The 19,986-nt window shown below is 36.8% G+C and overlaps 5 protein-coding genes and 2 pseudogenes across 9 annotated transcripts; 5 read left to right on the forward strand and 2 right to left on the reverse strand.

The window, feature by feature from the left end:
• The first annotated feature begins 335 nt into the window (after nt 1–335).
• LOC106307253 ((+)-neomenthol dehydrogenase) lies at nt 336–2,142 on the forward strand. The gene is made up of 5 exons (XM_013744153.1): nt 336–575; nt 670–922; nt 1,235–1,300; nt 1,377–1,547; nt 1,639–2,142. Exons 1-5 carry the CDS (start codon nt 556–558, stop codon nt 2,017–2,019), a joined length of 891 nt encoding a protein of 296 aa, XP_013599607.1. The 5' UTR covers nt 336–555; the 3' UTR covers nt 2,020–2,142.
• LOC106307254 (LIM domain-containing protein PLIM2c-like) lies at nt 2,099–3,283 on the reverse strand. Of its 2 annotated transcripts, none has more exons than XM_013744154.1 (4): nt 3,045–3,283; nt 2,842–2,941; nt 2,729–2,757; nt 2,099–2,651 (listed from the first exon to the last, which is right to left on the reverse strand). In XM_013744154.1, the coding sequence occupies exons 1-4, from the start codon at nt 3,177–3,179 to the stop codon at nt 2,265–2,267; spliced, it is 651 nt and encodes a 216-aa protein (XP_013599608.1). In that variant the 5' UTR covers nt 3,180–3,283; the 3' UTR covers nt 2,099–2,264. The 2 variants fall into 2 exon arrangements, with proteins under 2 accessions (XP_013599608.1, XP_013599609.1); XM_013744155.1 differs by having other exon boundaries at nt 2,225–2,651; nt 2,729–2,754.
• A 672-nt stretch (nt 3,284–3,955) lies between these two features.
• On the forward strand, nt 3,956–6,805 carry LOC106307629 (DEAD-box ATP-dependent RNA helicase 12). Of its 3 annotated transcripts, none has more exons than XM_013744630.1 (10): nt 3,956–4,402; nt 4,490–4,595; nt 4,671–4,905; nt 4,996–5,234; nt 5,337–5,588; nt 5,679–5,859; nt 5,958–6,046; nt 6,131–6,204; nt 6,277–6,411; nt 6,492–6,805. In XM_013744630.1, the coding sequence occupies exons 1-9, from the start codon at nt 4,218–4,220 to the stop codon at nt 6,353–6,355; spliced, it is 1,440 nt and encodes a 479-aa protein (XP_013600084.1). In that variant the 5' UTR covers nt 3,956–4,217; the 3' UTR covers nt 6,356–6,411; nt 6,492–6,805. The 3 variants fall into 3 exon arrangements, with proteins under 3 accessions (XP_013600084.1, XP_013600085.1, XP_013600086.1); XM_013744631.1 differs by having other exon boundaries at nt 4,511–4,595; XM_013744632.1 differs by having other exon boundaries at nt 4,535–4,595.
• Nucleotides 6,806–8,856: 2,051 nt separating this feature from the next.
• On the forward strand, nt 8,857–10,230 carry LOC106312699 (transcription repressor MYB6). The gene is made up of 4 exons (XM_013750312.1): nt 8,857–8,978; nt 9,070–9,216; nt 9,314–9,443; nt 9,514–10,230. The coding sequence occupies exons 2-4, from the start codon at nt 9,084–9,086 to the stop codon at nt 10,133–10,135; spliced, it is 885 nt and encodes a 294-aa protein (XP_013605766.1). The 5' UTR covers nt 8,857–8,978; nt 9,070–9,083; the 3' UTR covers nt 10,136–10,230.
• Nucleotides 10,231–10,633: 403 nt separating this feature from the next.
• On the reverse strand, nt 10,634–11,977 carry LOC106312700 (uncharacterized protein At3g61260). Of its 2 annotated transcripts, XM_013750314.1 has the most exons (6): nt 11,817–11,977; nt 11,709–11,780; nt 11,395–11,451; nt 11,226–11,313; nt 11,063–11,144; nt 10,634–10,976 (listed from the first exon to the last, which is right to left on the reverse strand). In XM_013750314.1, exons 1-6 carry the CDS (start codon nt 11,863–11,865, stop codon nt 10,782–10,784), a joined length of 543 nt encoding a protein of 180 aa, XP_013605768.1. In that variant the 5' UTR covers nt 11,866–11,977; the 3' UTR covers nt 10,634–10,781. The 2 variants fall into 2 exon arrangements, with proteins under 2 accessions (XP_013605768.1, XP_013605767.1); XM_013750313.1 differs by having other exon boundaries at nt 11,709–11,961.
• A 1,690-nt stretch (nt 11,978–13,667) lies between these two features.
• On the forward strand, nt 13,668–15,611 carry LOC106312698 (annotated as a pseudogene).
• Nucleotides 15,612–16,454: 843 nt separating this feature from the next.
• LOC106312697 lies at nt 16,455–19,046 on the forward strand (annotated as a pseudogene).
• The last annotated feature ends 940 nt before the right edge of the window (nt 19,047–19,986 follow it).

Below are 19,986 nucleotides of genomic sequence, written 5' to 3' on the forward strand. Positions count from 1 at the left end.
ATGTGGCGTGTATTAATATAAATGTTTTATACATATTCTCATACATTGGATGGTTTTCACCCTATTAGTTTATACATGGTGCAGCTGGCGAATTTTTTTCCTTAAAAAAATAAAACCATGGAGTTTCTGTCCTCGTATCATGAATGAACGTCATCATATCACACGTGAACACATGCAACGGCGTCGGATTAAATCTCATTCTGAGATGAGCTTTGAGTTAGGCAAAGCCTAAAATTTCCTTACAAGAACAGTTCTTCCTGGGCCTCTTAATGTTTTGAAAAAAACAAATTCAAACCTACAGGTACAAACTATTTAGCGGTGAAATTGTGGCCCAACGGGAATCTCGGCCTCGTAGGTAGGCGATCGTTGTCACCGACGAACGTGAATCTCGTCTGTTGTTATGTTTTGTTTTTGGCCACTCACCCTTATCATCGAGAAACATCAATCTCTGAGATACGTGGCTCCATTGCCTTCCACATTTTTGTTGCATGCGAAGAAGAAAGACGAGTTGTTGAGACTGTTTGTCTGAAACTCTGAAAGAAAAAAGGTACGAAAATGACGGAGGAAACACCAAGGTATGTCTCAGTCATCACCCCCTTAGTTCTTGATCTCACCTGTGATCTTAGTGATTTATCAGATTTTTTCTTCTTCTTGGGAGTGGTTTTGTAGATATGCTGTAGTTACTGGAGCAAACAGGGGAATTGGGTTGGAGATCTGCAGACAATTAGCGAGCAATGGGATAAGGGTTGTTTTGACATCTAGAGATGTGAAGAGAGGACTTGAAGCTGTTGAAACACTGAGGCAGGAGATTGGAGTTTCTGATCAAAGCCTTCTCTTTCATCAGCTTGATGTCACTGATCCTGCTAGTGTCACATCTCTTGCCGAGTTTGTGAAAACCCAATTTGGAAAACTCGACATATTGGTATGATTTAGCTAGTGGATTTTTTTCTGATTAAGCTGCTCCTATTAGACTTTTGATTAACAGTTCTAGTAACGCTTAATCTTGAAAAAGCCAATTAGGTTTGCCTACTTTATGAACTTACATGTTGTGAACAAATGTGAATTAACCTCGAAGAAAACAAATAGAAGTGATATTATGAATGTGGTATTTTCGGCAATTTACCTTAAAAAAATCTTTATCTACTAAAAACCATGTCATTTTACTGATGTACATAAATTTAAAAAAGTTCTATAATTAACAGCAACGTTGAGTGATCTTTTGATTGCTTTACAGATAAATAATGCAGGGGTTGGTGGTACAATCACTGATGTTGAAACTCTACAAGCTGGAGCAGGGAAAGTAAGTATATTTGTTAAATAATAATCACTGAATCTTTGTCATAGTCTAATGCTATCTTCATGATTCCACATGGCAGGTAGGTTTCAACTGGGAGGAAACTATCACTGAGAATTATGAGCTAGCTAAAGAATGCATGAATATTAATTACTATGGACCAAAGAGAATGTGTGAGGCGTTTATTCCACTCTTGAAGTTATCTGATTCTCCTAGAATCGTCAATGTATCATCCTTCATGGGTCAACTAAAGGTACGAACAAAAAACATTCAAGAATGCTTGAGATATGTTGGCAGAGAAACCCTATTTTTACATTATTACGTTTGGTTAATGTTTAATATAGAATATATTTAACGAATGGGCAAAAGGAGTTCTGAGCGACGCAGAGAATCTAACTGAGGAGAGAATCGACGAAGTAATTAACAAACTTCTCGAAGAATTCAAAGAAGGAAAGGTTAAGACAAAAGACTGGGCTAGTGTTATGGCCGCTTACGTGGTTTCCAAGGCAGGGCTGAACGGTTACACGAGGATCATAGCCAAGAAACATCCTGAGATTCGCGTGAATGCTGTTTGTCCTGGCTTTGTTAAGACAGATATGAATTACAACACTGGAGTTTTGTCTGTGGAAGAAGGAGCATCAAGTCCTGTGAGGTTGGCTTTGCTTCCACATCAAGAAACTAATTCTGGTTGTTTCTTTTACCGCAAGCAACTCTCAGAGTTCTGAATTTTCTGCATGAGAAGTATCATAAACTTCCAAAAAAGTAATTAATGTAATCGGAGAATGATTGTTTAATCTACATAATGATATTGTCACAGAGATTGAGCTAGCTCAATCAACATATTGTTATTCATCTCATGCATGAATACATTCACATACAAGGCTACAAGTGTAACAGTTATATGTTGGTCTAATACATTGCTTTTACTTATAAAATGAATAAACAGTTTATGTATATGACCCGGATTATCTTAAGAGTCATGTTCTTCACCTGCTTCAGGGGGTACACCAGAAGCTTCTTCTTCTGTAGGGTTTGCTACAGACTCATGTTCTTCGTTGGTTTCGGTTTTGTCTTCCTCAGATGTGCGTTTGTGGTTAGCAGCGGCTAGGACATGACTGTAGTTACCTTTCTCGAGGAAAAGCTGATTGAAATGGACCTTACAGTAAAGGATACCATTGAGAGCAGCATATGAAGAGTGTGTTAATGGGCAGCCACCGTGTGCACATCTAAAGCAAGTCTTGTGGTAAGATTCTCCTTCCATTGTTATCTTCTCTAGGGGATAAACAGTTTTCTTGCAAGCTGCACATTTGTCTTGTGTTCCGCTAAAGAAGGATGATAACTTGCTTGGAGCCCTCGTCTAGAGATTCAAACATAAAATCAGATTAAAAAAATAAATAAAAAAGGAGAAACAAAAACAGAGGAATATGTGCATACCATTTCATTCGATTTATCTGTCTTTCCTGCTGCAAATAATTACATAGTAGCCAAGATTGTTAGCCTTTCAACGGAGGTTAAAAGAACAAAGCAGAAGGATTTTGGTAACTAACCTGTCTGAAAATTCTTGCTGAAGTTTCCAGATTCTTTAAAGAGCTGTTCAAAATGGGGCTTGCAGTACAGAACTCCATCCATGGATGAGTAGTTGCTAATCTGAGAAAGAAAAAAGAAAGATTCTCTTTTGTTTTTCTCCACAGAACCAAAAGAACAACAATGGTGTAAGAATAAGAAGAACAGAGAGGAAGAAGATAGATACCACGAGAGTGCCATTGCAATGGCTGCACCTGAAGCATGACTTGTGGTAAGGCATACCTTCCAAAGTCATCAAATCCATAACGTATACAGTCTTGTCACACGCCTTACATTTGTCTAGTGTACCTGTAAACGCCATTGTTCTCTCTTCTTCCTTTGCCTTCAGATCACAAAAAGAAATCAAACTCCGTTTTTGTCCAATCTATATGAGCTTTCTGACTTTATTCAAATTCTTGAATTGAGTTTTTTTTTTCTAATGGTTGAGATTCGAATGAGGAGAACCCTTTAAATATTTAATCTCTATATTCTATAATCTAATTTCGGCTAAATTTATTTTTATTTCATTTTGAAGTATTTATCAAGGGAGGGACGCATGAAAACATGCCATTATTGTAAACGTTTAAAACTTTTAACCATTGCTTAATTGACCTCTACTCAGAGCCGGTTCTAAACTTTTCAAGACCAAAACAAAAAAAAATAGCTGAATTTTTTTTAAAAAAAGAAAGTTATGCACATGATCATAATCAAACCCAGCCTCTCGCATAGTTACAGCGGCCAACAAACCACTAGACAATTGACAGTTTTGGAAAATAGTTATATATTTAATAAATTGGCGGGTGGAAGCCTGTGCCAAGAGCCGGTTATGCCTCTACTGATCAGTCGACAGTTGTAAGCATGATTTGTTGTGTGGCTAGAAAGATCAGTTATGAAAAACTAGGTTGAGAAATTGAAACGTGCAAAGAAACATAAATGATAATATGGGGGTTAATATATGAAATCATTATTGAGAAAAGAAGGATTGCCTTGAAATAATAACAGAAAATCAAGATATTAATGCGAACTAATAGAAAGTTCAAGGGCCATATGTATAAATAAAAGCTAAAAGAGTGAGAAACTCTGAAAGAAGTGGAAAATCCATTGACGCGCCCGCCCCCTGTAACAAGAAGGACGGAGAGCGTGACCCGTCACTTTCTATATTCCCTGTAACCAAAAATTTTTCCCGAGAAAATGTTCCGTTACGCATTCTCTTCTTCAGTTTTGTGAATAAACGAATCGGAACTCTCGATTCGTTTTTCCTTGTCGGTTATCGGTGTATACGAACACTCCGATCTCGCTCGCCCTGAGTTCCACGATCAGTTTCTTAAAACCCTAGGTTGTGCATTCTCTCATACTTGTGATGAATAACAACAGAGGAAGATATCCACCGGGGATGGGAACGGGACGTGGAGCGCCGCCTAATCCCGATTATCAATCGCAGAACCATCATCAGCAACAGTGGACAAGACGCGCTCAGCTTCCTGGAAACGCTAATGAGGTCCAGAAGACGACGTCTCCGCCGCCCGTAGCTAGCAGCGACCCTAAGTAAGTTACCGTTTCTTGGAAAAACAACTGCTCAGTACGTTATGAATGATTGTAGAAAGCTATCTGTGTACTGTGATTTGAATTTAGGAAGAAGCTTATTATTATCAGACTGTGTTCTCCGTTTACTCTCAGTGGCCAAGATTGGAAGGCAACGTTGAGGCTCCCACCTCCTGATACTCGTTACCAGACCGCGGTACGAGATTTTCTAATGAGTGGACAAGTCTCCTTATGTGTATGTGAACCTTTCTTGTTTTTTCTTTGTGTGCAGGATGTGACAGCTACTAAAGGAAACGAATTCGAAGATTACTTTCTGAAAAGAGATCTGCTCAAGGGGATATACGAGAAGGGCTTCGAGAAGCCCTCTCCTATTCAAGAAGAGAGCATTCCCATTGCTTTAACCGGTAGTGATATTCTTGCTAGAGCCAAAAACGGCACAGGGAAGACTGGTGCCTTCTGCATCCCAGTCCTAGAGAGAATTGATCCTAATACCAATGTTATTCAAGGTAATGCTCGTTCCCTTTTCGAACTCCCTCTTTTATTTGTGAAAATTATTAGTTACTCTCTGACTGTGTTTCTTGTTTTTTGTTATACAGCCATGATTCTAGTTCCAACACGAGAGCTGGCCCTTCAGACATCACAGGTTTGCAAGGAGCTTTCCAAGTACTTGAACATCCAGGTTATGGTCACCACTGGCGGTACCAGTCTGAGAGATGATATCATGCGGTTACATCAACCTGTGCATCTGCTCGTTGGAACTCCTGGAAGGATCTTGGATCTTACCAAAAAGGGAGTTTGTGTTTTGAAAGACTGTACGATGCTTGTGATGGATGAGGTGAGCTCCTGATAGCTTTTGCTAATATCTAGACCTCAAATTTATTGTTATCTTGCATTATAAGATTTAAAGTTTCTGATTCCTTACAAACTATTTTACCAGGCCGACAAGCTTTTATCGGCAGAGTTCCAACCTTCTCTAGAGGAATTGATACAGTTTCTGCCACAGAATCGTCAGTTTTTGATGTATTCCGCTACATTTCCTGTTACTGTGAAAGCCTTTAAGGATCGACATCTCCGGAAGCCATATGTTATCAATCTCATGGATCAACTCACGCTTATGGGTGTCACACAATATTACGCTTTTGTTGAAGAGAGACAGAAGGTTCACTGCCTCAACACACTGTTCTCTAAGGTCAGATGTTCTAGAACAATCTCAGTAACTACATAAGGATATGCCTACTCGATTTGGATGATCTAAAATAGTTATTGTATTTGATTGCAGCTGCAAATAAACCAATCGATCATCTTTTGCAACTCTGTCAATCGCGTGGAACTGTTGGCAAAGAAAATTACAGAACTCGGTTATTCGTGCTTCTACATTCATGCGAAGATGGTTCAAGACCATAGGAACAGAGTGTTCCATGAGTTCCGCAATGGTGCTTGCAGAAATCTCGTTTGCACTGGTATGCTTTGTGTCCTTACGAGCATGTACTTTGAACAATGATCAACGTGTACATGATGCCTGAATGTTTATGACTGATTGGAAAATGAACTGGTGCAGATCTGTTTACTCGTGGAATTGACATTCAAGCTGTGAATGTAGTGATTAACTTTGATTTTCCTAGGACGTCTGAGTCGTATCTACACAGGGTAAGTCGAAACAAAACCTATTTCTGATCTAGCTTCTGTAGTACAACCTCGTTTTCTTCGTAATACATGCTGTGAAATGTTCAGGTGGGCCGATCAGGACGTTTTGGACACCTTGGGTTAGCTGTGAATTTGGTAACCTATGAGGACCGTTTTAAAATGTATGTTGCTTTTAGCCTCTTACCTTGTTTTAGTTTTCTCTGTCAGTCATTTGTCATTGTTTTTGAAAACAGGTATCAGACTGAGCAAGAACTTGGCACTGAAATCAAACCAATTCCTTCGAATATCGATCAAGCAATCTACTGCCAGTAACTGTAACCGCACGAGAAAATGTTTCCACCCGAAGAGACACAGTGTTGATGAGAATGGTGAGGCAAAATCTTTTCTCTTAGCTTTGTCAAAAACATCATTTAATTGCTTCTTAAAACTAATGTCCCGCGATGTTCAGGTGTTTCTCAAGCTAGAAGGAGATGAGGGAACTGATACTTGGTGGTTCATGTAAAGACAGACTCGTTACATGGACGCACCGGAGTTGTTTGGTTCGGTTTGGTTTCAAATCTCTCTCTAGACTTTGTTTTGTGGTTCGAATGAAACCTTTTTTAACGTTGGCACTTCTCTAACTTGCGAGTAAGATAGAACATGGCTCTCCTCCTCTTTTTTTTTTTTTTTTTTTTTTTTTTTTTGGGTTTTATTTGAATGACTATGGGCTTTAGCCCATTTATGATCTTCCTATTACGACAATTGCATAAAAAAAATTCTCCAATCCAGACCTAAATTAATTTAGCTTGTTTTGTAATTCACAAGATTACCAAAAAATCTGTGGATTTCAAAGTTAAATTTATCATACAATGATTTGCTATGTTATTTCCCCTGTTCAAGACTACGCTAGGCGCTAGTCGGGCGGTCGGTGTGAGCCTAGCAAGTTATCGAAAAATCGGAGAGTACGCGGGGAGTACGCGGAGCCTAGTTTTATGTACTTTTTTACAATTGTCGGGTATATAGTGTTATATTTTCTAGTTTGTGAGAAATGTACAGGTATGTTATAGTAGTCTAGTGGTAAAAGTTCTAGACATCATCCTCATCACCCAGGTTCGAATAGCGCTTGCCTCATTTTGTTGTTGTTTTTTTTTTTTTTTTTAATGAGTGGCATAAATGTAAATAACTCATCTTCTTCCTCCAAATTTTTTTAGGGTTTTCGACATCTCAAGCAATTTTCATGGCCGCCCACGTTCATTTTCCCCTACATCATCAAAGTTTTATGTGATTTCATATTGTTTATGTCCCAATTACATAAATCTACCACTAAACACACGATTTTGATCATTCAAAAAGAAAAAAAAAAAAATTGCAGGCTCCGATTTTCTTGCCGACTATGACGGAATCGCCACGGCCCACCACCGCCAAGCGCCTCGGCGGCGCGTAATCGTCCGATTTGGCCGCGTTTTCGAACAGGGGTTATTTCTATAGTGTTGTCCATTGAAGCTTTTGTTTTGAAGAATTTCTTTTTCAAAATAACACATTTGATTCAGATTTTTTGGTGGAGATATCTCGTTATTTGATAAAAGATATGTCGCATTTAATTCTTTCATGAAAATAAACATATATGAAACATATGTAGCAGAGAAAGAAGCATATATATGAAATACTGAAACAATAATATTTATTAAAAATTAAAATAGTGATAATGAAACTGCTACTTTGACTTGTAGCTGACCACATTTATGGAGATATCAAACAGACCCCATCTTTGGTCTGCAAGGTTATGACACAATAGTATCTTCTCTTTCTTTGACTCTTTGTAATCCCTAAGCCTAGACGCATTACATGTCGAGTTTCTATTGGCTTGTTCTTTGACTTTGTAATTTTTTTATACTAAGAAACTAGCAATAATTCGAGTAAAAAGCTCACCACAGAAAACTTTGGCAAAAATAACTCTCATAAAGTCATAATATAAAAGAAAACATATGTATAAATGGCCACTGTTCTCGTTTTTACTATTATAATTTAAATTTAAAACGTGTTTGTCGCATCAAACTGATTCTCCTTTCGGCTCTACCAGTCTACAAAGTCATTGTCGTCTCCATTACTTCAACTTCTGCTTCCTTTCTTTAATAACTTGTTCAATAATTTTCGTAAGACAAAAAACAATAATAAATGTATCACTCTGATTTTTGTTTCCCGGCTAAAGAAGAGGGATGTCACGTAAGATCATTAATGCTCTTTTTTATTTTGTTTCCTGTTTCTTGCAATTTGAAAACCTGAGAACCCTAGCCCACTTCTTTACTTTGTCTTAGCTGTTTTCGACAACCCTAATGAGGATAATATCAATCACATTCACTCACCTTCAAAAATAGAAATTTTTTTAAACTGAAATTATATTATTTTCTCAAAGAAAATTACTTAGATGTAATTTCTCACCCCATTAGGCAAACACAATTTTTTGCTAAATTCTATTAATCAAAATCTCAAAGATATAGGATTTGGAAGATACCATAGGTCCATAGGAAACCCTTTTGTATTTACATTTCTCAACAAAAATACAAAAAATCCGAATATTTGCAATCATGATTTTACGACCTGTTGTTGCTGTCATAAACATTAAATACAATATATAATAATGTTGTACGAGTTTTGCGTGAAATAAATGCCCCAGGGCCAGCCTCGAAGCTCGCTGATCGTCCTTTCTCAGTTCTCCTCTATTCCTTCCACACACAATCGTATTTATTTCATTTTTTTTCTTTCTTATTCCTATTTTATTTATTTTATAATATATCTAATATCTATCTATATATAACTGGTTCACCTTCCCTTTGGCTTTTTATTTCATCTTTACGACATTAAAACGAGACCAAACCAAAAAACATTAATAGTTTTACCACCTTTTTACAAAAATTCTCTCCTTTTGATCCTATCTTCTCCTTTTTGAACTTTGAAGGTTTGTCTTGTCTCTTCTATGATGTTTCTAACACTCTTACTATATGCTCACTAGTTTTTATCTGTCTTTTTTCTTTAAACGTTTTTGTTAGGGAGGTGAGCCAAAATGGGAAGAACGCCTTGTTGTGACAAGAAAGGTTTGAAGAAAGGTCCATGGACTGCTGAAGAAGATGAGATTCTCGTTGAGTACATCAAGAAAAACAGCCATGGAAGCTGGAGAACACTCCCAAAGAACGCTGGTAAACAACAACGCACATTCTTTCCTCTTTAGGACTTTTATTTGATTATTTAGTTTTACAAGAAAACAAAGTTTTCATCTTTTTTTTTTGCAAAAAGGGCTACTTCGCTGTGGAAAGAGTTGTAGACTGAGATGGACTAACTATCTAAGACCAGACATAAAGCGTGGTCCTTTCACTCCCGAGGAAGAGAAACTCGTTGTCCAGCTTCACGCCATTCTCGGCAACAGGTCTTTCTTTACCTCGCTTCTACTTTGTCTAAATCCTCTGTTTTTGAATCCTCTGTTGTTTATGGGTCAGGTGGGCTGCTATAGCAGCACAGCTTCCAGGGAGAACAGACAATGAGATAAAGAACCTATGGAACACTCACTTGAAGAAGCGTCTGCTAAGTATGGGTCTTGACCCCAAAACCCATGAGCCGTTACCTTCATTTGGTCTAGCCATCCAAGCTCCAGCTTCGCCAACAACGCGCCACATGGCTCAATGGGAAAGTGCTAGGCTTGAAGCTGAGGCAAGGCTCTCTAGAGAGTCAATGCTTTTCAATCCTTCTTCTGCTGGAGGTGGAGGCAAAACTGATTGTGATCACTTCTTGCGCATATGGAACTCACAGATTGGTGAATCTTTCAGAAACCTTGCACCGTTTGATGAAACAACTACTAGTCAAAGCCCTTGCTCTAGGACAACAACAACAACAACATCTTCCTCATCAGCTGCACTTCCAAAGAGCTCAACGAACTCCTGTGTTGGGAAAGAGATTGTTGTGAAGACTCATCATCATGGCTCTGATTCTTATTCTCCATGTTCCAACAATCTCGAAGATGTTTCGTCAGACTCTGCTCTTCAGCTCCTGCTTGACTTCCCAATAAGTGATGATGATATGAGCTTCTTGGAAGAGAACATTAGCAGCTACTCTAAATTCTAGCCATGTGAAAAGAAAAAAACTTATCCAAGTAGAGATATGGCATCTATGTAAAAATCAGGATTAGTTGGTTATTATCAATCCTTTTTATGATTCAATGATGCTCCAGAAAACTGCAAGAGAATGAACACATTTTCTACACAAAAAAGTCTATTAAAAATCAATATGCACACAACTTTACAATCCATTGAATAGAGAAAAGAGTGAAATGTTTACACTTTACACTTAAAAAACTCTTCTGAGAATGAACAATGAACAACATTTTAACACTGAATTTTACACAAACAAGATTACAATTCATTGAATAGAGAAAAGAGTGAAATGTTTACACTTTACACTTGAAAATGAGATTTGGGACAATACCTGTTGTTTGTGTCCATGGTTTTTAAATTCTAATGTTATTTAAAAATTTATCCAAACTGGATATGGTATCTATGTAAATCAGCATTGGTTAGTTATTATCAATCCCTCTTGATGATGCTTCAGAAATTTCCAAGAAAATGAACAATTAACACATTTTTTTTCACTCTGATGTTCACACAAAAAGTCAATATACAAACAAAGATTACAAGCCATTGAATAGGAGAAAGAGTGAAATGTATAACATTTTACAGTTTGAAAAACTCATTTGAAAGCAAATTTTAAAAGATCAGAAACAACCACAGGTTGCCTTGGGGACAATACCAGTGGCTCTGAATTTAGCAGCCATCTCTTCAGCTTTGAGAACATCTTCTCCACGCTTAGCTTCAATCATGGCTCTCCTCTCTTCTGCTTCTTTGTGAATAGCTGCAACTTTGTTCTTCATCTTCTCTGCATACTCGGCTTTCTTATTCTCAAGTTGCTCCTACATTAATTTTGATTAAGTTTAAACAGTTTCACATGTCTCTCTCTCTCTCTCTCTTTTTGATTTAAGTTTTATTATTATCATACCTCGATTTTCTTGAGCTGAGCTTCAACAGCTGCTTTCTTGCTGTTCTCCCAAGCAAGAATATCAGAGATCTTTTTCTCAGCTCTGTTCAATGTCTCAATTGTTTTAGCAAAGAAACCTAAAAGACTTTTTCAAACAAAAGCTATGTAAAAACACATGTCCTACTTGTGCTCTGCTTTGCTCTTTTCGCTGTCTTCCCATGCTTTGACATAAGCCAATGTCTTCTCCTTTGACAAATCAGCTAGCTTCACATCTAACACCAACCCACCAATTATACATCAGCTCAGTAACTTCCATAAACAGAAAGTAGTTTTTTTGTTTGTTTCAAACTTACCTCTATCTTGCGAACCAGAGGAAGAAGATTTCTTTGGTGCTGCAGGCTCTACAGGTTCTGTAAAAGAAACTCATTCTATTATATTATATAATAGCAACAAAAACAGCGAAATCTCCCAAGTCAGGATCTCTTGATTGTGTAATAAAACTACTATTTTAGGGTTGTTGTATATATTACAGTCTCTTGATTGTGTAGTAAACCTACTAGAATAACAAGAATCCCACAACTCTATGAAAACATAACAAAGTTTACCTAATTAAGAACATTTTTTCCCCTAATTCATCATCAAAGCAGAAGATTACCAGAGAACTTACTCTCAACAATGGCAAGGGCTTTGGAGTCATCAGAAGTTTTCTCCCGAGCCGGAGCTGGAGCAGGAGCCGGAGTCGGAGCTGGAGCAAGAGTCTCAGCCGGAGCCGGAGCCGGAGCCGGAGGTGCTGTGTCTAACGTTATCTTCTGTTCCTCAGCCATAGTCTCTCTCTCTCTCAGCCGAATATGGAAAACAGCGAATTAGACGATAATGATAATTTGATTAAAGGTTTATACTTTGGTGATACCCGTTAAAAGCTTTTTTTTTTTTTTTTTTTTTAAAACCCATTAAAAGCTTATTTAACCGCGTTTTTCTGTTTTAACAACTAACTTATTTTCTTGTCCGTTGATCTTTAAAAGTCATAGATCGTACGGCTGTAAAGTGAATAGTCTGTTGCTGAGCACGTAAACTGCGGTACAGGAGATTTTAAAACTCATCTTGCCGACAGACAGGTAATACTGTTAACAACCCCACGTAATAATATTTCTTTTTTTTAAGCACTACAGACTGTTTTGTGAATAGTACTTTAAATATTTTCTTTTAAAATAATAATATTTCGGACAAAAGCGTGACGTGGATGGAGGAAACGCTGGAGACAGATACAAGGAGGATGTTTTTCTGAGTTGTCTTTGACCCCACGCACGTTAGTGACGCGTGGTGGTTATCCTTTTCTTTTTTTTCTAGCGCGATTGAGACGCATTATAGTTAATGGGCTTTTATCTATTGGGCTGGCTTCCATTTTTATAAGTTCTTATCCTAAAGTGTCCAAAGAGCTATCTGACAAAGTTTGTTGACCAAAGATTAAACTCCCGAGAAGATTTTGTTTACCAAACAATAGCGACATATTCTTTAGGCAGACTGTTTAACATTTGTCTCTGTTGCATCAAATGAGAATCGATGAACCTTCTTGTAGATGACACAGGCTTTTTCTGATTTTCTATATTAATATACATTTCCATCTCTTTTCTGATTATCAGTTACATATAGTAAGTCCCTTTTTCAATTATAGTAAGTTTAAGTTTGACCATCTGCCTGGTAAGCATATTTTATAAGCCAAATTTATTCGGAGAAAGAATTAAGCTCTAGAAAAGACCTAAGCATAAGTTTTCTAAACTTTTTTCTTGTAGACAAACGCAAGAAGAGTTTTAGCTGTAAATCTATCGTTTACTTTGATAACATTTCTCATTGCTGTTAATCTTATTGATTCGAGTAACTTCTTAAATAGTAAGTACGTACAAAACATTCAAGTGTTATCAGTATTTAAAGAAGTTAAGAATAATAATCTCAAATGGCTTAATTGACGAATAATGAAAAATTAGCAACCAGAATGTGCCTAACTATCTATTGACCTTGATGTGCCTAATTATTATTGACCTTTGGTGTGCGGCGTGTGCCTATAGTCTGAGACTTGTCAAGGTTAGATAAGCTACTAAACGTTTAATTGGCCCTTGTAGTTATTTTGTGTGTAATAGAATACCAACCTCTTACAATGAACTACGTTAATCCATTAAATAATGTTTTGAAAGAAAATGATACATCTTGAGTGCTGCGTATTACATTTTTATTTAAATCTATAATATCCAATCAAAGGTTCTAACCTAAAACATTCTATCACTTATAGTAGAATTTAAAGTACAATTAGTCAAATGCTGAAATCCAAAGACACATAGAGAAGTTGTTATAAACAATGTATGCATGTAAGTCTCTAGAGAATAGAGCTGCGTATAGGTTAGGTTAAGGGAGGAAACTAAACAAGAGTGGAGAGTCTAGACTGTCTAGCGATCATTAACCAACCAGACCCCCTAGTTAAATCACAATACAAAAGAGTGGACTTTCGCTCTTAGTCTTTTGTTTCATTGCTCTTTTGCCCGATCTTCTATTTATTATCATATCTCTTTCGTTAATTCCTTATTACATAATATAAAGTATGAACAGATTCATGCATCAACGGGGAAAAAGAAGCATGAAGTTGAATAACAATGATGATGAACAACACAAGGTGGTGTCGTTACTTGGAAAAAACGTCGTGAAAGCTACTGTTTTCATCGTTGTTTCTCTATTCATACTGGGCTATCTCCATTTTGTGAGTTTTAAAATAATATATATATTTGGTTTAACTTTTTCTTGGTGATCTTCAGTGTGACACTATCATATCTAAACTCGAGTTAACTCTGTCCTTTTGTTACTTTGTCAGAATGATTCAGCAGACTTCAAACTAATAACAAAGATAAGTGTTCCTAAATTCCCTAACCAATGCTGCGCCGTACAGAACCAATCAAATCAAGTTCACGCCTCCTCTCAGAATCTCGCATCGAGACTAAATCTCAACCGTTCAAAACAAACGACGTGTCCTTCTTACTTCCGTTGGATACACGAAGATCTACGCCCGTGGAAAGAAACGGGGATAACTAGAGATATGGTCGAGAAAGCGGGAAGGACTGCGCATTTTAGACTGGTGATCCACAGTGGCAAAGCGTACGTTAAAAGATACAAGAAGTCGATTCAAACAAGAGCTGATTTTAATCTGTGGGGAATTCTACAGTTGTTACGGTGGTACCCTGGGAGATTGCCTGATCTCGAGCTTATGTTCGACGCTGACGATCGTCCCATCGTTCGATCTGATGACTTTAAAGGTCAAAACATGGACCCACCTCCGCTTTTCCGTTATTGCTCTGATGATGCCAGCTTGGATATCGTCTTCCCTGACTGGTCCTTCTGGGGCTGGTAAGCTACTGGGCTTATAATTAGTCTATTAGAAGTCCTTATTTGTAATATGGGCTTTAATGGGCCAGGGCTGAGATCAACATAGAGCCATGGGGTAAGTCGCTGGAGGCAATTAAAAAAGGGAACAACATAACGCAATGGAAGGATCGCGTGGCGTACGCTTACTGGAAAGGCAATCCTGATGTGGACCCCGGGAGAAAAGACCTTCTCAAGTGTAATGTTTCTGAACATGAAGACTGGAACATGAAGACTCTATATTCAGGTTTTACCATTAGAGAATACCTTAATTTATATACCTACACATCCGTATATGATGATATATCTACTATAGCTTAGTTATATGTATCTGAATTTGAGAAATGGTTAACAAGGACTGGGATAAAGAATCAAAAGAAGGGTTTAAGAACTCTAATCTAGAGAACCAATGCACGCACAGGTAAGAAAAAGTATTTATATACTTTGCATTGAATTTAAGTTACTTTTTTTATTATAGTAAAGATTGGTTAATTGGTACGTAACAATTATAACAGATACAAGATATATATAGAAGGATGGGCATGGTCGGTTAGTGAGAAATATATAATGGCATGTGATTCAATGACACTGTACGTGAAACCAAGGTTCTACGATTTCTACATACGAGGAATGATGCCACTTCAACACTACTGGCCAATCAGAGACGACTCCAAGTGTACTTCTCTCAAGTTCGCCGTACATTGGGGCAATACCCATGTGGACAAGGTCAACTACTTTAAGGTTTCTCACGTTTGACCTGAAGTTTGTTTTTGTATAAATTTAACCCTTGTTTTGTGTTGTGTAGGCACGTGAGATTGGAGAGGTAGGGAGCAGATTTATAAGAGAAGAAGTGAATATGAAGTATGTGTATGACTACATGTTTCATTTGCTCAATGAGTACGCAAAGCTCTTGAAATTTAAGCCAGAGATTCCTTTGGATGCGGAGGAGATCACTCCGGATAATATGGGATGTCCGGCGACGGAACGGTGGAGAGATTTCATGGCGGAGTCCATGGTAATGTCTCCAAGTGAAGAGCTTCCTTGTGAGATGCTTCCTCCTTATGACCGTCTAGCTTTAAAAGAGGTTCTTGAGAAAAAAGCTAATTTAACACGTCAAGTTGAGTTGTGGGAGGACCAATACTTTCATGATTTGACTAACAAACCTTAATCTATACAAAAAGAATTAGTATTAAGTATTAACATCTCGTCATCTCCCTAATGTTTTCTGTGGCAATCACTATCTGTGACTCTTACAGATGCTATAGTCTCTTGGATCTGAATCCGGTTATAACATGAAAATAGTCGCAATAACACTGATTATTATATTAGACTAAAAAGTTTTAATTCACAACGATCTTACCTTTAGCGTCAATGTTTATTGTCGTCTCATGTATAAGTATACCATGTGTGGTGAAGTTCCAAAATTATTTCGAAAATGTAGAAAAATAAACTGAAAATAGTATTGTTGTTGTTTAAATATGACAGAACTGAATGGATTAACCAAAAAATAAATAGAAAAAATGTTTGATTTTTAGAAGTTTTTGTAAATTTCGCTATATAATTTGTCACAAATTTGTAGAACACAAAAATAAAAAGTCTTCCATTCGTAAGTAGCGTATAAAGTCTTTCAGGTTTTGCAATCAACGAGGGGTTGACAATCTTAAGCATCATAATACGAATTACTATACCTCAATCAGGTGACGGTGACATTTAATTATAAAATATTAACCCGGACCTCGGTTTTAGTCATGATAAAGTGGAAGGTGGATGCAAATTGTTCCCCTTCTCAAAAGAAGTTTAAAATTGAAGTAAATCATTACCCTAACTTAATTAGTTGAGACGCAACGTAGAGAAAAGATGGAAGAGTTTACTTAATAAGGTTTCCGTTGATTCTCCTTAAAGTATTTCTACCTCATAAATACTCATGAGAAGTGACCTATGGTTAACAAGAGCCTAAGTTTATCCGTTCTTCTCTAGATCTATTTCACTCTCTAGATTTCTGTTTTGCCCGATGGTAGAGAGCAAATATGTGGTTCGATCCACAAGATTCCAGCATCAGAAACAACAATCAGTTGTGAGTTTATGCTCTAAACTAGCAAATACATGGGTCACCACCACAATCTTCATCTTCATCTTCTTTATCCTCCTCCTTGGTGCTTCTCATTGTCGGTTGGATATGGTATATATTTTTTGCAACTCATTGTTGGATGGATATGGTATATATATACGTAATTTACTTTCATAAAATGTTAAAAATTGTCTTGAAGAAAACAATGTTAATATATATGAATATGTCACTTGCATGTATAAATTGCAAAGAGAAAAGACAGTACACATAGTAATAAAGATAGGTTATTATTTATTAATGAGTGAAAAATATTACTGTAAAGTAGTCTTAAGAAAGTTAGAGCAAATAGAAACACACAATCTAAACAGAGCTAATATCTACCACTTGTGTTTTTCATACCATATTTTTCTGCAGTTAATTAGACTATGATCTCTTTAATGTCAGCAATAGTAATACTACTTCCTTTGTTTCTAATAGATGACATTTTAGAATTAAACATAAAAATTGAGAAAATATTAATTCTTTATATTTCTAAACAAATACATCATTTATTCACCTAACCACAGTTTGACCAATAATAATTTTGACATTGAAAAATTAAAATGTCATCTAATTTATATCAAAAAAGTTCTCTAAAACGTCTTTCTTAATAATCTATCAACGAAGGGAGGGAGTATTAATTTTGTTTTTGTCTTTTATATATAGGTCGCAATAAATACGAGTACACTCCAAGTGTCATCAATATTCTCAAAAGATATTAACAAGACAACTATCCCCAAGATCATCGCCAAGATCCCATTAAATTGCACACTCCTCAACAGCAACATGACACAAACGTGCCCGTCAAACTATCCAACCAAGTTCGAACCAGCAATTTCTTCTTCGGAAACTTGTCCTGACTACTTCCGATGGATCCAACAAGACCTAAAGGTATGGCAAGAGACAGGGATCACAAGAGAAACACTAGAGAGAGCAAAACCTAATGCTCATTTCAGGATAGTGATAAAGTCAGGGAGATTGTATGTTGATCATTATGATAAAGCTTATCAGACAAGAGATGTATTCACAATTTGGGGAATACTTCAACTTCTCAGAATGTATCCTGGTCAAGTCCCTGATCTTGAGCTTCTTTTCCTCTGCCATGATAGACCCGGCATCTGGAAAAAATACTTCAGAAAAGAGGACAACGCCACATGGCCTCCTCCGCCGTTGTTTCATTACTGTGGTCACCGTGATGCATATGACCTCGTTTTTCCTGATTGGAGCTTTTGGGGTTGGTACGTAAGTCTTTTATAAGAACCAAACCGAACCTTTTTAATATATTATATATTATATAAAGTAAAACAAAAATAATGGCAAGTTATTGTTGCTATAGGCCGGAGGTGAACATAAAGGAGTGGAACAAGTTATCGGTGGCGATTAAAGAAGGGAACAAAATGGTGAAATGGAAAGATAGGGTTCCATATGCATATTGGAAAGGGAACCCTATGGTCTCTATTGCAAGGAGAAACTTTATGACATGTAACGTCTCGGACAAGTATGATCCCATGGTTCGTCTCTATGTCCAGGTATATATAAATCTACACTGACTTTGAATTTGTATTCAAGCATTATGTAACAACTTATTGAGTTATAGATCAATAATGGTCATGGTGTTCTGTTCGTTTGTTATTTCAGGACTGGAAAAGAGAGACTAGAGCAGGGTTTAAAGGATCAAACTTAGAAGATCAATGCACTCACAGGTGTGAAGAAGATATTGATTTTTCTTCTTTTTCCCTGATATAGATTATACAATATAATAACATTATTGAGATTTGGGTTTTAAATAAGGTACAAGATTTATATAGAAGGCAATGCATGGTCGGTGAGCGAGAAGTATATACTAGCATGTGATAGCATGACTCTACTGATTAAACCAGAATTTTATGATTTCTTCGTAAGAAGTATGATTCCAATGGAGCATTACTGGCCCATTAGACCTAACAATTGTGTTGACCTAAAGTTTGCTGTTGAATGGGGCAACAACAACACGGACAAGGTAACTAAACAATTATATCCAGAATCTAGTTTGAATATTATATAGTTTTGTGTTTTGCAACTTTATGTTGATCAACTCATGATTATTTTGAGATGATATCTTAATATTGTATATACATGCAGGCACAAGTCATAGGGAGGCAAGGAAGTGAGTACATGTTGAAAAATCTAGAGATGAATTATGTCTATGATTACATGCTATACATGTTGCAAGGCTATGGGAAACTGATGAAGTTGGACGTGACTGTGCCTGAAAATGCGACCGAAGTGTGTTCCGAGACGATGGCTTGTCCGATCACTGATGGTGGTCTGATCAGGCAGTGCATGCACGACTCGTTGGTTACGTCACCGAGCGTCAAGCCTGCTTGCAATTTGCCGCAGCCGTATGAAGATGGTGAGCTCAAGAGGTTTCTTGAGAAACAAGAAAATGCGGAGAGGGAGGTCGAGAAGTGGACCGATGAGTACTGGGAGGTCCAAAGCAAGATTCTTCAGCAGTGAAATTCTAATTGTGAGTCACTGAAATTTATAAGATGTTTGTTAACTATCCAAATTTTAGTGAATCTGGCTAAATTAGTTTGTATACCAATGAAAATTTGTGTGTTTTAATAATTAATACACCATATACCAAGCAAATAATCGTGCGTCATGTACTTTTTTTTGGGATCTAGCTCATCCTTGGGAGATACCTCGTCCCCTTTGATATATATTATAGGTTTATTAGCAATTTGTATAATAGTTGTCGACTTATACTTCCGTCCTACTCTTCTTTCATGGTACACATAATAAATGTTTATAGCTTTTATGCTCATCTAGTTACATTTGCGCTCTTCTTCTTCCTCTTAAATTTTAGTTGAAATAACTACAAAATCATAGAAAATGGTACTTTAGCCATATCACAATTGGCTGATGCAAGGTGATTTTTGTTTTTAACATAAGTGATACTTTTAGTTCTAACCCTTTGAAGAGATACATTCATGCTATTTCATGCGTATGTAGTGTTAAAAGTCTTTGTTGTTTAAATAGTGTAAGTAACGAGAAGATGAACGAATCTTAAGTAATTTACACGTATTACCATACCTTAATCACATGGCTCCTGTCAAAAAAATAAAATATTGACCCGGTCCACAACCGGGTCCAATTAGTATATGGTGAAAATTACGAGTGATGTAACAATGGTCCTATCTTTGACCTTTATGCGGTATTAGTTGTTATTAACCCTTTTTTCCCTATGCACTTAGTTTTCAAATGACTCTTAGTTGGATGGTGAGTTACATACAATAAGATTGAAAGAGTTGTGGAACATAAATGCATGATCGATATTATTTTGTATATAATAAGATGAAGTTGATTAAATACGGTTTGTTTTCGAAAATAATATATAGACTAGGTGATTTTCCCGTGCTCATGCACGGATATAAATATTTTAAAATAAATATAC

Source organism: Brassica oleracea, chromosome C8 (genome assembly GCF_000695525.1).
Source record: "Brassica oleracea var. oleracea cultivar TO1000 chromosome C8, BOL, whole genome shotgun sequence".
Lineage (NCBI taxonomy): Eukaryota > Viridiplantae > Streptophyta > Magnoliopsida > Brassicales > Brassicaceae > Brassica > Brassica oleracea.

What these genes read in the sequence shown, in the direction of transcription:
- LOC106307254 (XM_013744154.1), bottom strand. Translation starts at nt 3,179, where the DNA reads ATGGCGTTTACAGGTACACTAGACAAATGTAAGGCGTGTGACAAGACT. An exon ending in ATTGCAATGGCACTCTCGTG is followed by an intron (nt 2,942 to 3,044) that starts GTATCTATCTTC and finishes TTTCTTTCTCAG; the next exon opens with ATTAGCAACTACTCATCCAT. An exon ending in CAGATAAATCGAATGAAATG is followed by an intron (nt 2,652 to 2,728) that starts GTATGCACATAT and finishes TTGAATCTCTAG; the next exon opens with ACGAGGGCTCCAAGCAAGTT.
- LOC106307253 (XM_013744153.1), top strand. Translation starts at nt 556, where the DNA reads ATGACGGAGGAAACACCAAG. An exon ending in ATGACGGAGGAAACACCAAG is followed by an intron (nt 576 to 669) that starts GTATGTCTCAGT and finishes GTGGTTTTGTAG; the next exon opens with ATATGCTGTAGTTACTGGAG. An exon ending in TTGGAAAACTCGACATATTG is followed by an intron (nt 923 to 1,234) that starts GTATGATTTAGC and finishes ATTGCTTTACAG; the next exon opens with ATAAATAATGCAGGGGTTGG.
- LOC106307629 (XM_013744630.1), top strand. Translation starts at nt 4,218, where the DNA reads ATGAATAACAACAGAGGAAGATATCCACCGGGGATGGGAACGGGACGT. An exon ending in TAATACCAATGTTATTCAAG is followed by an intron (nt 4,906 to 4,995) that starts GTAATGCTCGTT and finishes TTTGTTATACAG; the next exon opens with CCATGATTCTAGTTCCAACA. An exon ending in TCAACACACTGTTCTCTAAG is followed by an intron (nt 5,589 to 5,678) that starts GTCAGATGTTCT and finishes ATTTGATTGCAG; the next exon opens with CTGCAAATAAACCAATCGAT.
- LOC106312700 (XM_013750313.1), bottom strand. Translation starts at nt 11,865, where the DNA reads ATGGCTGAGGAACAGAAGATAACGTTAGACACAGCACCTCCGGCTCCG. An exon ending in AAGAGCAAAGCAGAGCACAA is followed by an intron (nt 11,145 to 11,225) that starts GTAGGACATGTG and finishes GACATTGAACAG; the next exon opens with AGCTGAGAAAAAGATCTCTG. An exon ending in CTCAGCTCAAGAAAATCGAG is followed by an intron (nt 10,977 to 11,062) that starts GTATGATAATAA and finishes AAATTAATGTAG; the next exon opens with GAGCAACTTGAGAATAAGAA.
- LOC106312699 (XM_013750312.1), top strand. Translation starts at nt 9,084, where the DNA reads ATGGGAAGAACGCCTTGTTGTGACAAGAAAGGTTTGAAGAAAGGTCCA. An exon ending in AACACTCCCAAAGAACGCTG is followed by an intron (nt 9,217 to 9,313) that starts GTAAACAACAAC and finishes TTTTGCAAAAAG; the next exon opens with GGCTACTTCGCTGTGGAAAG. An exon ending in CACGCCATTCTCGGCAACAG is followed by an intron (nt 9,444 to 9,513) that starts GTCTTTCTTTAC and finishes TTTATGGGTCAG; the next exon opens with GTGGGCTGCTATAGCAGCAC.